Raw genomic sequence first — 18,309 nt, forward strand, 5'->3', positions numbered from 1 at the left:
GTATAGATAGTTTTTTCTATTTATCAAAAATAGGTGAAACACATGGAAATTGACCGTTACTTTCAAGAATTATGATAATTTATCCTATTTAGTTAAATAGTGTGATAATATAAAATCTAAAAATTTAAGCTTATTTTATGAGTAAAACAACTCTGCCACAGCAAACCTGCAGACTCAGCAAATTTCCTTTTGGATGTTTTATTAATTGTATTGAAATAAAATCAGATTCAACAGGTACCTAGGTTTGCTGCTACAGGTAGGTTATTATAGTGTGTTTTTTTTAGTAAAATATCAATAACTTAGTATAAAATAATTAATTTTCCAAGTTTGATCATAATAAATCTATAAACAAACAAACTGCAACCGTTAACTAATTCATAATACAGTAATAGCATCGTAGCTTAAGATTTACAATTTACAAATTTAAATATACAGATTTTGGTTGTGTTTACTAAAGATATGGCGATTATTCGTCACGATTCGAATACTAACCGAAGGGGTTTTCAAAAGGAGATGAAGCAAGTAATTTAAGTACTGTAATATTAACTCGTACCAAGTATCGGAAGTATTGTATGGAGTGAGGAAATCAACCATATTTTGTAAACTACGCAATAGTCATATTAATATTTTATACTCATTTGTACCCATTTAATAAATTAACATTTTAATATTTTGATGACACTACCACTATCACTCTGATATCAACTAAGTGGGATGAATAATTGTCGTAAACCTTGAAAGTAACCGTCGATTGCGATGGGTTTCATCGATTTTTGATAAATAAAACTAACTATAACATGCTTAATTAGTCACCAACATGAACTAGACACGAAAAACACCCTTCCAAATTTACAATGGGATGTCAAGTATAGTTAGTTAGTGTGGTGGTGCCATCAAAATACTAAAATGTTAACTATTAAATGGATAAAAAATTAAGATAAAATATTAATATGACTATTGCGTACTTTACAAAATATGGTAGATTACCTTACTGCATACAATATTTTCGGTGCTTGGTACGAATTAATATTACTTAAATAATAGGCTCCATCTCCTTTTGAAAACCTATTTGGTTAATATTCTAATCGTGACGAATAATCGCCATCTTTTTAGTAAACACAACCAAAATTTATATATTCAAATTTGTTTATTGTAAATTTAAAACTCCCATGCTATTCTTATGAATTAGTTAACTGTTGCAGTTTCCTTGTTTATGGATATATTTTAGTTATTTTATTAGTTATTTTATAGTAAGGTATTGATATTAAAAAAAAAACACACTATAATAACCTTCCTGTAGCAGCAAACCTAGGTACCTGTTGAACCTAATTTTATTTATATAAATTTTTTAATAAAACATCCAATCAAATGGAAATTTGCTGAGTCTGCAGGTTTGCTGTGGCGAAGTTGTTTTACTCATAAAATAAGCTTAAATTTTTAGATTTTATATTATCACACTATTTAACTAAATAGGATAAATTATCATAATCCTTGAAAGTAACGGTCAATTTCCATGTGTTTCACCTATTTTTGATAAATAGAAAAAACTATCTATACTTAATAACAAATAACTCAAAAACCGTTGGGTTTAGAGAAAGATGATAAATACAAAAAATGTGTATTTTTAGATGACCTACATTTTGTATATTTAGCTTTTTCATGTATCTCTAATAATAAAGTCACTATAGCGAAAAATACAGAAATATGCCGCCATTTTCCAATATGGCGGCCGTAGTACAGCTTCAATTTTAGGGGACTTTTAGTATGTTCAAAAGGAAGGTACACCCAACTTCTGTACCGAATTCCCCGGTTGTGCTAATTTTTTTTGGGTCAAAACATATTTTTACTGTACTAATAGAGAAATTCGCTAAAACAGTATAAACTTGAATAAGCTGATACATCATAACATTATGTGATTCCTTTGTAATAGCTTATAAAGAGGCAAAATATCAAACTAGGGGACAAAGGGCAAAAGTCAATCGGGTTTATCGGAGGACGGTGGGCTCCCCCCCTTAAATACCCCCCTCCCAAATGTCGCCCACACTGACCACACCGCGTTACAGTCTGCTAGATTCTAAACAATTATCAAACCGTAAACAGCGTAAAAAGGATTTCTTTAAATTGTTGGCTATACTATCAAGTTAAAAAATAAAATAATAATAAAGTTCAGATTTTAAAACGCTTAGTTATAAGACTGATATATAAATATTTATGTTTTTTACAAAGATATGTTTAACAAAATGTTTTAGTAACTACCTGAAAATGAGGTTCCATTAAATATTACTGTAATCAGTAAAGATTTTTCAGGAATGATTAGAGACTAAGTCTTTACAGCGTGCCAAAATATCTGGTGACTTTAATATGTTTTATTTATTCTTACGTTACTCGTCAACAATCAATAAAACCAAGTTGCAAAATCCTGAAAATTAGTTCCATGTCTACACAAAGAATGCGATTATGTGTATGCAAAGTTTTGTGGCATTCTTTAAATATTTACAAGAAAATTAAAACCCAACCTACATAAATACGATAATAACTATAACAACTGACTATTGTCTTGTCTACGACTAACAACTTGCCTCTTGTAAGTAAAAAAGGGCCATAAGGTATTATCGAATTGTATTTTATAATTACAAATAATTGTTTACATGATTAATGTTTTTTTTTTACGAAAGATTAATGCTACTTAACAACAATAAATAATTATAAACAACAAAAACAAACGATTCAATCAGCGGTTTTTTAAACTCCTGATTGACATAAAACAGATGATTGTTAATACAATGTAAAAGGAGTATTATCATTGTTTAAATGGAGAAAAGTGCTCATGCATTACCAAAAGAACACATTTATAAGTTATTATTTATCTAATCTTAACAAACAAGGTATCATTGAAAACTACATAAAATTTACTTACTTTTTGTCTCTTGTAAAGTGTTTGTAAAGTTAACGGTTTTCGTGAGATTTGGTATATGAAACTTGTTTTGTACAATCACAATGAACAGTAAATTCACATTCAGACAGGTCTTTTTGTAGTGAAGCTACGTACTCAGGAATTGATTGATTTACTTTTATATATTTACATAAAAAGTAATGCTGTGAAACTACAGCTGTTCGGTGAGGTGAAAACATGTCACTTAGTGATTTGGAAAAAGTAGCAAAATCTAGGTCTTTGATAGGTTTTAGAGGTCCAATTAATGCCAAAAGATTATTTTAGTGAACAGATCCAATTGAAGGGCAAAGAAGTTGTGCTTTTTAAAACGTTTTTATTAGGTTGAGCTCTTGTCCGGTAAAAATTTTACAATCAATTTTATTTCATTTCATCTTATTTGTTTTTGACAGCAAGATAATTTTCAAAGCGTTCCAAATAGTTTTTAAAATTTTCCTTTTTCTGAACGAAATTTGCAAATGGTTAAATACTTACTAACGTATTACTCTGTTGTACTGGAAGTTGAAGTTGAAGTTCTTCTGTAATCTTCGTTGCAAGTGTGATTTGGCTCTCAGTGAATGTTTTTAGTAGTGCTGTTAATTTTTCTGAATCTATAATATTGTATAAAATCGAAATTTAGAAAAGGTTCTGGATCCAAATGTTGAGTAGAACTTTTGAAAACTTTTTCCTCGTCACCAATTAGTTTGACTTTGAATTAGAGTTAATAATTGCACGCTTTTAAACAAACTCTTTTATTTAATGGAAAATTTATAAACTATGATTATAAAAGGTAAACACTGAACTACATTGTTTTATAATTAATAACAACAGCTGATCATAGAAAGTAGAAAGGATACTACACAGTAATGTTTTAAGAAGAAAATTTGAGGGTTAGGTTAGACCTTCTAAAATATTAAGCTAGGAAAGAATTGTTGATTTTTTATTAGAATACTTGTTCACGATTTGTTTAGTTAATATACAAAACATAATGAGGTTTTTAGTACAATAGTGCAAAAGATATTCGATGTTTTAATCGTTAATTTATTACCGCATCAAGGCTTGAATACCAAATCATTTTGGATAGTGTCGCTACGTTAAAATATCATGTTTCATTAATAATTACAAATAAGGGTTTTACGAGTAATTGAATCTCCTAACTAATATATATTGTCCTTGTCTTTGGTATACAATGATATTTTGGGACTAAAGCCAAATTCAATATGCTTACTGCCAGAGGTAAGACGCAATATATTTTAAATCAATATACATATTGCCTACATATTACTACATATTACTATCTTTTGGTTATGTTCAAAATAAACGTAGAAATAAACTAGGTTCAAAATGCTAAGTGAATGCCAAGTTGTAGATTAAAAGTTCAAAACTCTAATTATGTTTATGGTTAAATTGCATTGTAATAAACAGTAAATATCATCATGTAAGTACAGTTTACTACACCTACTGTTAATTTTACACCTGATGGGTTAGGTTAGGTAAGGTTAGGTAAGGTTAGGTTAGGTTAGGTTAGGTTAGGTAAAAATAAAGTAAACAAATGCAATAAAACATTTGTTAATTTACTACAAAATTCTTCATAGCTATCTTAAATTGCTAAGAATATACTTTTTTTAATACTGATAACTTACTTCAATAAATAGTTTTCTATTCAAACAATAATTTTTATTGATCATATAACCTGCCACACCAAGCACAAGTCACTTTAGTTAGTAGAAGGGATATTCCTCTCATTCAACTACAGGCCGTAATAAAGGTCGGAATCTTCACTCTCGAAGTACTCATGTGTTAGTTGCAGTTATAGCATATTGTCTCGTCTATTGCGTTGCCACCGTATTGGCTGAGGGTAAAGCATGGTGGTGGCAGGGTGATCGCAAGCCCATCCCTCCAGAGACAAGACTTAGATGGATCAATCCTTGTGGAGTCAATAATTATAAAGCCCCTTACAAGTCCATCTGGGAGTTTCCTGCTAGTCAAAGAAGAACCGGACAGGAGTGGAAAAGATTGATAACGGTCACTCGTCAGTCGATAGTAAACGCTCGAGAAAGCTTTGAAACTTTTAGACAGAGATATGTGAGTCACACTTTCGTTTTCTTAGTTTATCATTAAAATGTATGGTATCTACGTAGAAACGTAGATAATTATAAATACTATTTGAAAGTACTAATAATAGCAATATTATAGAGCTGAAAGTTTTTTAGTTAGTTTCTTTTTTGGCTCGATCACGATTACCGGTCAAATAGGGCAAAGATTTGATATGATCATAGCTCATATTCCTCATTAACATATAGGCATAATAATATCTCAGAAATCCTTTTAGGCTCCACCTCAGTAGCTTTGGAGTTTCCTTTTGTTATTCCTGTTTTGTAGACTTGACAGTTGTTTCAACTTAAAAAAGAAGTTGGATTCCATAATGTTCAATAAAAGTCATGCCTTAACAACAGGGTGCAACACTATTATTTTTGTTTGATTATCCGCTTTACTAAGCATAGGTACAGCAGCTAAATGATATTATCTTCTATTTATATTAGTGTCAAGACTCCACTAGTCCAGAGTTTGTGCGTTCATAACAAACTAGCAGTAAGCTCGTTCTCTGCACGGGGATATTGTAGTTAGTTGAGGCATTACTTAGTTATTCAGAATCACAGTTACAAAATATCTGATAGGCCCTGTGGTAAAATAGAAAGCTACTTTCTACACTGGTTAAAAGTAGTTGAATACTACCTCACTATACCGGTTAGCAGTTTTATTAACAACAGTGACGCTTACAAATAAGGGTACTCGTACCTATTATAACATGAGCTTTACATCAAGTCAGAAATATTGTAAATCAATTAAAAAATAATTGTAAAAATGATTTTTTTATTTAATGTTTCAGGTTTGTTTTCAGGTTTAGTTTTTCTGGTTCCACAATAATAACGTAAGCATTTACAATGATCCGTAATGTGCAGGTGAAAGAGACGTTCCAAGTAGATTTCTTCTCACATAATAAGGAATGGGAGAAACACGACTACAATTGGCTTCCAAACATACCCAAGAAACTTGGAGAACCAGTTCCAAGAAAACAACTTGAAAGACCTATATATGTAAGATTTCCACCATTCAATTTGATCGTGAGGGATAATCAAAACAAACATTTTACTACTAGATAAAAATGTCGTAACCTTTTCGTAAGGTTTGGTGGTAGCCTATACTGAAATACCTTATATTACGTTTTTCCTAAACAGTAACTCATGATTGTTCCACTCATTCAGGCTTGAAATGTTGAAAATTATGTAAATTAAGTTAACGTACGTAATTCACACACAAAAACCTAGCACTTACATTCTCTCTCTGCTAAATGCATTTATCGAACGAGTGTTATATAATCTTAAACCTGTTGCAGTTTGATCTATTTGTGAAACTGATGACGCAATGGTTACAAATAGTCGATGTTGGATTAGAACAAGTTCTGTGGGACTGGAATTTAGAGACAGACCAAGGCAACCCTAAATACAAAGATGCATTCAAGGATATGTGGCATAAAAACAACCTAGTAAGTTCTATTTTTTATCTATTCATTTAATTTTGGAAAAATTTTGAACAACGACAAAGGAAATGCATTTCAAGGAAACATAACCAGGTGAAATTGAACATTTGTCAAGAAGAACTGGGATTAACTGAAAATTAGGTTGCAGCGTAATGCTTGTAAATAGTCGGTTGTTAACTGACGATGCTAGGTTAGCTGTAGTCTAAATCAAATGTGAAAATGTACAATACTTTTAATTGGTTCAAATCAAATTAAATATTCTTTATTACCGTAAAACACAGTTACATGAATGGCTTGAATCACATTGGTTACCTATAGCAGCCATAGAACTAAGGAAATGATAAGACACCTGCGTTTTTAGATCCATGCATGCAAATAAGCTCAGATGTTTGTCGAGACGTCAAAACCAAAGAACTTCAACTATTAAAATTATTGCGTGAATGTCAATTTTGTATAGGTTTATTTATATTCAAGAGACCTCAAGCTATAACACATAATTATGTGAAACATCATGGCTATCAACTTACATGTTACAATGGTTATTTGTTTTAGGTACTGTGTGATATGTGGAAATATGGGAAAGACCTCGGGTTGAATATACATGACGTAAATAGGAGTATCATGCCTAACGAGTTCCGTGATATTCAAGATGAGACAACCAGAAATATTCGGGACTGGATAATATTTAAGTCCTACATGAACCTCCTTGAATATATGGCTGACGTTCTTAAATACTTTTTGGATAAGGATTATGGTCTTTGGTTCGATCCAGGTTATTTATCCATAACCTCCAAGATGCGTCCTTCAGGATAACTCTACAAGACCCTTAGATATGCCTTTGTCTAGACCCAATAAATACTAGTGTCTACCAAATTTATGAACAGTTTTTTCTTCCTAAATTGTTGCGTATTTGAGATCATATACAATATATCTATTATCTATTATCTATTATAAATTATCATTGAGACGAGGACACTACCTAGGTGCGTATTTTAACCCAAACATAAGGGAAGGATGGGTGTAGAATGGTATCAGATGATCTGTGTAGCTTTTACTGACTATGATCAGCTGTTTCATTAACCAGGAGCATTTATTTAAAACCAATGATCAGACAGGTGATCACCAGGAACATCTGGATCCAGTTTCGAATCATTAAAAAGCTTACTTTTGAAATCACGAAAAACTGACTTTTCTCAGGATCGCCCTTTGATTGTTAGGCGAGCACTAAAATCACTCGGTTACCCAGCCATTATATGAATTCCATTATACATAAACTCTGACTATATGAAAATTCCTCAAGAATGACTTTACAAATAATGCGCTCATTAAAATATTAAACAACAATACTAATATGATGCTGTAAAATAAAACTGACACATTTCACTGTTATTTTAGCTTATTTTATAGTTTGAGTTGAGTTCATATATAGAACTAGGATTGCTTTCATGGCAGAGAAAGCCAATTGAGCGGAGCAATCACGTTTATGGTTTTCAATAAAGCAATATTTTATCAATTCAACTTACCAGTTTCGCTCATAACTATCAACAAATATAACAAGTTTAAGTAAAGATGTGGATTGAGGACATAACATATTTATCCTTTGTATCGGCATTTTCCAGTGTTCACTTGCTAATGTCATCTGGTAAACCCACAGTTCGGGTTGAACCTAAACCAATCAACATTTTCTAAATCTTGCCCAGAAATGCAATTCGAGCAGAAATAATCCTGCATGGATCCATACAATTAGGAGATGTAGCCGTTTAAAGGCTGGCCAGCTGAGAGAATTGTACAAATAGTTCTCACCATACCGTATGAGGTTTGTTTTCTTAAACTTTCTACATTTAACATAATTATGAAAAGCATTGCTTTCAAGCAAGTTTTCTACATTTTACTATCTCAAAACATTGCCAGAAGTAGTTGTTCGTGCGTCCCGCGCGTTTTTTGCTTACCTTCATTTTCTACAAATATTAGGAATTTTTTCGAATTAATTCTGAAGTTTTCCTTAATATGAAACTCCTATGCGAATAAGGTATTTTATTGTAAAACAAAAACGCAAAAAATAATTTATCCTTCTTGGGAAATCATATAACCCAAGTCGTTGCCTATACAATCAATTACGTACACCAAATGTGTTGCCAACACAACAATCAATACCGCACAACAAATGTGTTGCCAACACAACAATCAATACCATGCAACAAATGTGTTGCCAACCCAACAATCAATACCGTACAATAAATGTGTTGCCAAAACAACAATCAATACCGTACGAAAAATGTTTTGCCAACACAACAATCAATACCATGCAACAAATGTGCTGCCAACTTAACAATCAATACCGTACAACAAATGTGTTGCCAACACAACAATCAATACCATGCAACAAATGTGCTGCCAACTTAACAATCAATACCGTACAACAAATGTGTTGCCAGCACAACAATCAATACCATGCAACAAATGTGTTGCCAACTCAACAATCAATACCGCACAACAAATGTGTTGCCAACACAACAATCAATACCGTACAACAAATGTGTAGCCAACACGATGATAAAATGAACAATATTTCAAAGTAAATAATAAAAAAGTATGTTCATAATAGCCTATTTAGAAAAAAATATAGATTTAAGAATACCTCGTTATTTAAAACTGCAGAGTCATGTAGTTGTTTAAATTCCCAAAAAACTATCGATAAACCTTATTTGTTATAATCTTATTTAGCTACGTAAATCAAATTTGTAAAATATTGTACCAGTTTGATCAGTGGACGTTTCCAAATTGCGACCTACATGTAAACTTAGGAGTTTCTCTGTATTTTTTGACCAGTGGTAGATTTGTTTCCTTTGTACTGTGTTTAGGTCGTGGCTTGATTTTAACATATGCTATGATTTAGCATATGTTAAAATCTAAAATCTAAAAATCTATCTGTTAAAATCTGGTTTGTTTACATTTACCTCGCAATTTTGTAACCATCATGGCAACCCAAAGAAAATATTAAAATTTAAAAACTTTGAGTTACTTTTAAATTATGAAAGCATTGTCAAAAATTGAAATTGGTTTCGTAAAAAACTTTCAAACATTTGACAAAACAACCTTGTTAAGTTTGGCTAAAACATGTTTAGCCGTTAATGAGTTAATGTGTTAGAAAGTTTGCAGTGAAGGCGATCCCAAAGAGCTTCGCTTCGCTCCGCTCAATTATGTTTGGTTAAAGATAGCTTAAGCATAATCTCGGTTTTAGCGAATTTGCTATGATAGGGATGAGCTATGGCTGTTGGTGGCACGGAAAGACCTGGGCCCGGGACAGATTTACTTTTTCATTTTGGTGTCTCCAGAGGCATAAACCGTGCATAAACACTATTCGTTCTAATATGTTAAATCTTTGCCTTTAGGCTAACTTTTTATATTAAAACAAATGTTATGAAAGAAAACATACAAGTTTCTATGAATATGCTTAAATTTTCTTAAAATTTTAAACAAATCGAGGAGTTTTTTTAACACAAGTAAATATTCCAACTTTAGTAATGTTTTGTTCAAATTGTCTTTTTTTAAACATTTTATCTATTTAAACCGTCCAAAATCTATTAACCGTTATTCAGTTTCTTAGATTCGTGTAACATATGTCTATTATATTTGATAAAAAAATATTTAGAAACTTAAATGTAAATTAAAAAGAATATAAAAAAATAATAATCTTAAGATTAAATAAAAGTGAAGTATCGAGTCTAATGAAAAATATATATCATACATATTACATTTCAATGCTTATGTTTTCATCATAAGATTATTTTTGATGACATTTAATTAATTTCATAAGTTTTTTTATTACTTTTGAACAAATATGGACATATGCTGCATGAAATGAAATCATAATTTTACAAGCTTATACTGACTAGCTTGTAAAATTCTAATTTTATTTCACGCAGCATATGTCCATATTTGATCAAAAGTAATTAAAAAAACTTATGAAATTAATTGAATGTCATCAAAAATAATCTTTAGATGAAAACATAAGCATTGAAATGTAAATTAAACATGATCAATAGAGAGTTTGTTAAAAGCTAATGCAATTTCATGTATTAGAAGTTCCTGTTAAAACAAAATTATTGAAAAAAAAATTATTTAAATATTTACTAGGAATATTTTTTGGAGTTAAAATATTTTACTCGTATGTAGCTTTTATAGCTAAAACACACAATTTTTTCATTACTAATAAAAGGAATTTGTATATACACCTTCTCTGAAAGTTTTCCCGGATGTATTTATATGATTTTCTAAAAGTCTTAATGCTAAATCAAAATTAAAATGTGTATCAATTACAGTAGGTTTTTGAAATGTAAAAACTAAAGGTTTAGAGAAAGGAACTTGAGAGCTAGTTGATTTAAAACATTTTAAAAAACATAATTTATTTTAATACTGGATTCCTCGTTAGTCGTTTACTACACATTTGATTAATGTAGGCTACAAAACAGAAGAATCAATTAATAGTGAAAAACTGTGTTACTCGTTTAAATATATACAATATTCTTATAATTGTAACTGCCTCAAAGTTTAAAGGTTGGCTGTGAATAGTGTCGCTGTGTTATGATATCATGTGTCATTAAATACGTTTATAGGTCTACATTTAATTGATGTGAACCGAGTGAGATACAATGATCGTTATGAAAATTCAGAACATTAAATCAAATTTGATTGCTCATTGAAATGAAATTGAGCAGTTTTTAGTTCAAATGGAACATTTAAAGTCCTGTACATAGCGTGCACAATTAGTTCTTTATCTGAAGGCACCTTGTGTAGGATACTCAAATGAAACAAAATTTGTAGAATTAAAGCCACCATACGAAATGGTTACTGTCATAGGTAAGACTCATCATATTATATTTCGTGCTTTTCGAATAATACAGTTGCATTAGTGTTTTAAATTGTTTTGATTTAATGTTGAAGAAACGTTCAGCGACTTTTATATATCCAATGGTAGCAAGGCGATGCATTAAAAACATTCGGTTAGTCAAGTAAAACATAGAAACAAACTTAGTTAAGAACGCTTTGAAGTGTCTGGACTACCAGACTCAAAAATCTTGTGATTTTAAACAAATTGCATTTGATGAACGGTAAGTTAAACATGGTTACAGTTATCTTAGAAATGTCTAGTTTGATACAAACACATTCTTTTATATTTGTATGGTTAGTTTTCGATATATATGTACATATGTATTGCGAGGAAATCATATAATCATGCATTCAATCATTATCAATTTTTAGAGATTGAAACGCCAGATGGGTGCGTACTTTAACTTGTGAGTGTAGAATGGTGTGTGATGACATGTGTAGCTTTGTTACTGACTAAGTTAAGCTGTTTCATCAGTCAGGAGTATTTATTTAATGATCAGGAACAGCTAGGTCCGGTTTCGAACGATCAAAAAGCTACTGACTTTTCTCAGGATCGAACCGGTGACCTTTTTATTGTTAGGTGAGCATTATATTTACTCAGTTCCGTAGCCGGCCATTTTATAGGGTTACTAGTCTAAAATCCACCAGGCAAAGTATAAGGTCATTATTTCATAATTTTACATCTCAATATGACGCTCCTTAGAACTACAGGTAAAGTACTAAATACGCTGCTGAAAGACGCGTTTAGACTGTTTGGAGCTAAGTATTCACATAAAAACAAACTAACCTAACCTTCTCATGTAGAAAAAAAATAAACATATTTATTTCTTAAATTACATACATTACATAACATTTAACATACGCAGAGTACTGGCAGGACTATTAGTTTTATTTAGTAGCACATAATTGATAAATGTTAACTTTATTTATTAAACAATCAGACATTTAAATAACAGTATTAATTAAAATTTACTTTGTCCCATCTTAGTCGTCTACAAGAAGTCAGCAGTGACGAAAGTAGAATTTCTCACACTCAAAGTACTCGTGGCTTAGTTGCAGTTGCATACTGTCTGCTCCTTTGCTCCGTCACCGTGTTGGCTGAAGATCATGGTGGGGCATGGTGGTGGATGGGAGGTCGCAAGCCCGTCCCTGGAAAGTGGAAAATGAGATGGCTAAACCCTTGTGGATTCAAAAATAAAAACACATACAAGTCCATCTGGTATGATGACGTTTATAGACCGACCGGGGAGCAGTGGAGGTTAATGCTTCAGGTCACTCAAATGTGGATAGGAAAAGCTCGACGAAGCTTTGAAGAGTTTAGAGAGAGATATGTAAGTATCTTCTTGGTTTATCTCTTAATGTACGGGGTTCACTAACAAAGCAGGCCCTTTCTATGTACGGGGATCTTGTCAGCTGAAACATTTATGCACGGCAGTTTGTTTTAATAAAGTTTGATTTTTTTCATGCATATCATTATAAACATAACTCTTGTAAACAAAAATCAGTTTTAACAAAGCCCTTTGAAAATACATTTAATGCGGTTATCTATTTGTTGAGAGCTGCTTTCTGCACTCCATTTCCATTTCCATTTCGTTTTGTCATAAGAGCCAGAAGATCCCTGACTGCAAACCCGGTACCTATAATTAAACATACCCGAACCCCATGATGTAGGCCGAAACATACGCACCGACCTTTGGCACATCATGGGAGGATGGCTTAAGGTCATCAGGCCCACCGGCTGCCGAAGCAACCCTTCGGAGAGAGGGTTGCCCCTCAATCCTAACCAGGTATACCGGCTACTTGTTTAAGCGTCACTCCACCTGGGTTCCCCCAGGTACGAAACCCAGAAGGACCATAGTGGAATGCCCTGACGCATTTAGTGCAAGCAACACTTGGGACCTTCCAATCCCTGTCAGGCAGAACCCACCATCAAAGCCAGGAAGAAAGGGACCACCAGCAAGCTGATGGGAGGAACCCCAACCACCTATTTACACCACTACCCGATCGAGGCCTTACCCAGTTGTTGGGAAACTAGAGGTGACCAAGGCGATAGATCCCTGAACACCCTTAGCGGGCTTGAACGCAGCACCCGATCTACTTCATTTGCCCATCAAGCCCAACATCTCTGCCAGACCATCAGGGTTTCCCAAAAGGAGGCAGGAATAAAAGTGGGTCCCACCCGGATGAACCTATCCACCAAAGGTGGACCAAAGGTGAACTACACCAAAGGCGCTTTCTGCACTGGTTGAAAATACTTTAATGCCTCACCGTAGCACACTACACGGGTTAAGCATTTCATGAAGAACGGTGATCTTGTCTTCCTTGAGAGCCGTTGATAAATAAAGGTTCTCATGCAAAAAATCATAAATATTGTACCAAAAATTTGAAAATCTTTTTTGTTAATTTAAGCTTGAAGTTTGTAGTATTTGTTTTAAATCCTACCATAACCATAAAAATCCGTAATGTGCAGGTACAAGAGACGTTTCAAGTAAAATTCTTCCAACATCATCGCGAATGGGCGATCCACGACTACGAATGGCTTCCAAAATTACCCAAGAAACTTGGAGAGAAAACTCCAAAGGAACACCTCAAAACTCTATATGTAAGGCCAGCAAATTAAAATTGTACTAAGAGATACACATTTTGTAGCCATACCATAAGGTTTTTGGACATTTAAATTCCGTTTATCTTGGATTTTTCATGCATAACTCATGGTTGTTCCACTCTTTCAGGTTTTATACGGTAAAGAGTTATGTAGATTATGTAAGTTTATGTCAAGGAAAAAATCAAGAATGGGGAATAATTAAATTTACTTTTCCTAAAGTTTACCTGGCAAAGCGGATTTCCTTGCACAGATTATAGTACATAAAGCCTTGCTTTGGCACACCGATTTTACTTTGGTACACACCAATATTCCAACCAAACAACACAAAACAGCGTGCTTTTATTATACATCTGTGTTTGTTTAAAAATAAGTTGGCAACTTAAAGATATTACGACTACGATCAGCTGGTGCAGCGTTTCCCATTTTGTTTAATGTTTGGATTTAACCTAATCTAAAAACGTGTTGTACAGTGTTTTAAATACTAATTATTTATAGTAACTATAGGAAAAATGTAATGTGTATCACAAGTGCAAAGTGACTTTGCTGCACTAGACGAACATTCCACACTCGCCTGCGGCTCGTGCGAAAATATTTCTCTCATGTGTAGCAAAGTGCCACTTCGCACACTAGATACACAAATAACTATTGACTTTCCGAACATTAACATTTTGTTGAGTATTATAATCAAAAACCTGTTACAGCTTGACCGATGGGCGGGGTGGTGTACACATTGGTTACAAATAGTCGATGTTGCTTTAGAACAAGTTCTGTGGGACTGGCATCTAGAGGGAGACCAAGGCAATCCTAAATACAAAGAAGCGTTTGAGGATATATGGTACACAAATAATCTAGTAAGTACTATTTATTTGTCTAATTATCAGTATAGTACTGAGGTTAGTTGTAGGATTAAAATTAAACGTGAAAACAATAAGTTTTCCTCCGTCAAGTAGCAGCCGCTCTGACCAAGGTATCGTACAAAATTACGATTTTTTCTCGATAAATCAAAACTCTAAATATTTCAAATTTATTTGCTTGATTATTAAGTGTACTGCTGTATCGGATTTCAGGTATTGTGTGATGTCTGGACCTATGTGAGAGACCTCGGTCTGCAGCCAATGCCCGACATAGGCAGAGAAGTCATGCCTTACGAGTTCCGCGACATTCAAGACGAGACAACCAGAAATATCAGGGACTGGATAATATTTAGGTGCTACATGAATCTCCTTGAGTATATGGATGACGTTTTGAACTACTGGTTAGACTTTGGTTATATAGGTCCTTGGTTCTCTTCACTCCGTACAGGACACTGGAAAACATTCAAGAAAAAAACGTAAGAATTTAGAATTGCAAGATATTAACGTTACTGTTATTATATTTCATTGTTTGCTTTCTTATTTTCAAATATATTTGGTAAAAGCTAACTAAAGCATTGCTTTGGTTTTCATTTATAAACCAGATTAATGTTTAATCAAGACACAAAATCGACAAATATGAATTGCATAGTGACTACTAACTAGTAAAAATTTAAATATAAAAATCAAGCAGTATGTAGCACAACAGCTTCTACCTAGGATCTGCTGTATTATCCTTCTTATATATGGGGATACAAATGATAAGACGGGTTACAAAAACGTCGTTTTATAAGCTTGCATTGTCTACAAGACTCCTTAACATTACCTGATTTGAAATTAATTTTTTCAGGAAATAATTAATTCATCACTTCAGATTTTTGACGAAATACCAAACAAAAATTTACAATTTTACAACCGCAAGTGTAAAAATAAAAAAATAAATAACGATTGAAAGCTTAACAATAAAAAAAATACTAATTAGAAATAAATTATTTTATTTTCGAAAATAATTTTATAGTTAACACAAAAAATGTTTAGAATAGACTAACCTCTTTAAGTTAACAATTTTCGTTTTAAAATGTGTAACTGTTGACTATACAATTTATTATCATGGAATATATAAACCTTATTGAGTCAGAATCATTCTGGGTCTTATCTGAATAACAATAGTTTTTAGCGAGGATTCGGTGATAAACCCATATCAGGAGACGTTTGTTCAGTGCCACTACCAAGTAACCTCAAGTTTAATCAACTAATATGTTAAGTGCAGGAATTTCAATACGTCAGTGGATAGGTGGGTGGCCCAAAGATCTTGCTAGTGGTTGAATAATCTATTTCCAAGTTAATTCTAACCTAAAATATATTGGTTGAGACACGGTACCTTGGACCGTTTCTCTTTTAATTATAAATTATATTAAAATGTGTCTTTTACTCAAAATGTTATCTCAGAAAGCAAACAATAGTGGATATTGGAAAAGGCAAGGTTAATAAAATATCTAGTTTGTTATTGTATGCCTAAGTTGTTTATCTAAAAAAGTACAAAAAAAACTACATATACTTAAATTAAATAATCCTTAACTCCTCGGCCTTTGGTATTTTATGGTAGGGTACAGACTCAAAAGATGACAATTTGTTATAATAATAATAAAAAAATATACGATTTAGCCGGAACCATGACAATACTCAATACCTTTAGATATATATTTTATCTTTATAAAAATTCAATTTTCAGATTATCAGTCCTGTTGTAAAAGGGTCTGAAGGATATAGAGTGAAATATTTACTAACAACAATGATTGAAATCTAAAAGTTCTTGTGTTTTATGAATGTATTGTACTTTTTAACGCGTTAGAAAAGTATAATTTTATTTTAATACCCTTGAATGAGCGGAATTTGTCAAATGGTTTGTAGGAAGAATATCTTGATGAGTAGCTTCATCGTACATTATGCAAACAAACTAAAGTTAAAATAGAAGAGTACAGTAAAATTTAGCGATATACTAGGATTTTATATCTTTAAAAAATAATGATGAACAACTTCCCCGGTGTTGATTTGAAAGTAATTCTTACATAGACCTAAAAGCGACAAAAAAAAAATAAAACAATAACAATATTACTATCTCACTAGTTTTAAGTATGCTGTACTTTTCTTTGTGTGAAAAAAGAACAGCTGATCGACCAGGCTCTCGAGTTGACGTTCAATACAGAGCAACAAACCTTGAGAAAGACTATCAATCATGAACCGAGCTGTGACGTCATCCTACATTTGTAACAAACTTTCAGTATCTCTTTAATTTTTTCAAAAGATTTGGACGTTTGTCAATTTGATTGTTTTGGTGCCGAGTCCTCTGTATATAGACTGCACCGATTTTTCAACATAGGGTAAGTTTATATGTATTGGACGGTTTGCTTTTAATTTGATTGTTTACACAATATCAAAAGCATGACTGAAAACTCTTTAGTTCCTAGGGATTCCATCACCATTTTAAATTTGTAGCCAGCTTTTTTTATCGTCGTATTTGATGAGAGCCACCTACTGGCTGATCTTAATTACTAAATTCTGCCAAATACCGTACACAATCTTTTTAACCAAGTCAAGCATGGGAAATGACTTATGATGACTTATAGCAACTGTTATGACCCATCAATCTGGTCAGCAAAAAATAAAAGGTATATAAAAGAGTTTTAGACACTAGTGCATTATGTGACTTACTCCCACAACTACATTCTTTTTTAATAAGAAATTGGCCACCGCTGGTCCATATGGATGGGAAGTCTACTTCAGTATCCAATAGTCAATGGTTTTACCATAGAAACAAATAATTATTGTCGGGACCACGTAAGTTTGCAGTTGAGGGAGGAGCCTATTTACCATATGGTTTTGAATGAACCAATGAGAACCGTGCGGTGTTGCCAAATCTAATAATACCAGCTGATTTGAACATATTACTTAGTATGTTTTAATTATAATTATTAGTGTTGTCAACCAGTGATGTGGCAACGTCGCACTAGCCTTGTCTTGTGATTGGCTGCCACCAACTGCAAACTTACGTGGTCTCGACTCTAAATATAGACTGTCAGCTGTGCTGCGGTTACCATAGGTTCTGGCGCATACCGCTGTGAGGGCCGTGTACTTACGTAGCGCGTTTGCCGAAACTGCATGGCGCACCCAGCGGTGTGGTTTTACTTAAAATAATCCTAAGGTCAAAGCGTTATTTTTACCAAGATTCAAATTGATTTCCCGTAGCAATTTACGAAAATAAATTGTTTGTACAATTTCTGTGGATGGTATTTGTCAGTTTAGAAAGCTAAAAAGTTTCTATTTGAATTTCTTTTTTTTAGTTTCTCGGAGATATATTTCTAAATAGTCATGTGTGAAGAATATGAGTGTAAAAATCCCTAAGAGCCCCAAAGGGGTATCCTGCTTCTCACGTAAGGGTAAAAACTCTTTAAGTACTTTTATAACATTTCAATATTTAAAATAATTTAGATGT

At 32.6% G+C, this 18,309-nt stretch overlaps 2 protein-coding genes across 4 annotated transcripts; both read left to right on the forward strand.

Moving 5' to 3' along the window:
* The first annotated feature begins 4,134 nt into the window (after positions 1 to 4,134).
* Positions 4,135 to 7,334, forward strand: LOC128993766 (uncharacterized). 2 transcript variants are annotated; one of them, XM_054417745.1, is made up of 5 exons: positions 4,135 to 4,165; positions 4,734 to 5,014; positions 5,893 to 6,027; positions 6,327 to 6,476; positions 7,023 to 7,334. In XM_054417745.1, exons 1-5 carry the CDS (start codon positions 4,150 to 4,152, stop codon positions 7,281 to 7,283), a joined length of 843 nt encoding a protein of 280 aa, XP_054273720.1. In that variant the 5' UTR covers positions 4,135 to 4,149; the 3' UTR covers positions 7,284 to 7,334. The 2 variants fall into 2 exon arrangements, with proteins under 2 accessions (XP_054273720.1, XP_054273721.1); XM_054417746.1 differs by having other exon boundaries at positions 4,740 to 5,014.
* Positions 7,335 to 11,247: 3,913 nt separating this feature from the next.
* Positions 11,248 to 15,386, forward strand: LOC128996057 (uncharacterized). 2 transcript variants are annotated; one of them, XM_054421207.1, is made up of 5 exons: positions 11,248 to 11,330; positions 12,414 to 12,691; positions 13,831 to 13,962; positions 14,667 to 14,816; positions 15,033 to 15,386. In XM_054421207.1, exons 1-5 carry the CDS (start codon positions 11,315 to 11,317, stop codon positions 15,297 to 15,299), a joined length of 843 nt encoding a protein of 280 aa, XP_054277182.1. In that variant the 5' UTR covers positions 11,248 to 11,314; the 3' UTR covers positions 15,300 to 15,386. The 2 variants fall into 2 exon arrangements, with proteins under 2 accessions (XP_054277182.1, XP_054277183.1); XM_054421208.1 differs by lacking the exon at positions 13,831 to 13,962.
* Positions 15,387 to 18,309: the final 2,923 nt, after the last annotated feature.

This window comes from Macrosteles quadrilineatus, unplaced genomic scaffold, assembly GCF_028750875.1.
Source record: "Macrosteles quadrilineatus isolate MER2022 unplaced genomic scaffold, UCM_ALF_1.0 Scaffold_5__1_contigs__length_97177068, whole genome shotgun sequence".
Classification (NCBI taxonomy): Eukaryota; Metazoa; Arthropoda; class Insecta; order Hemiptera; family Cicadellidae; genus Macrosteles; species Macrosteles quadrilineatus.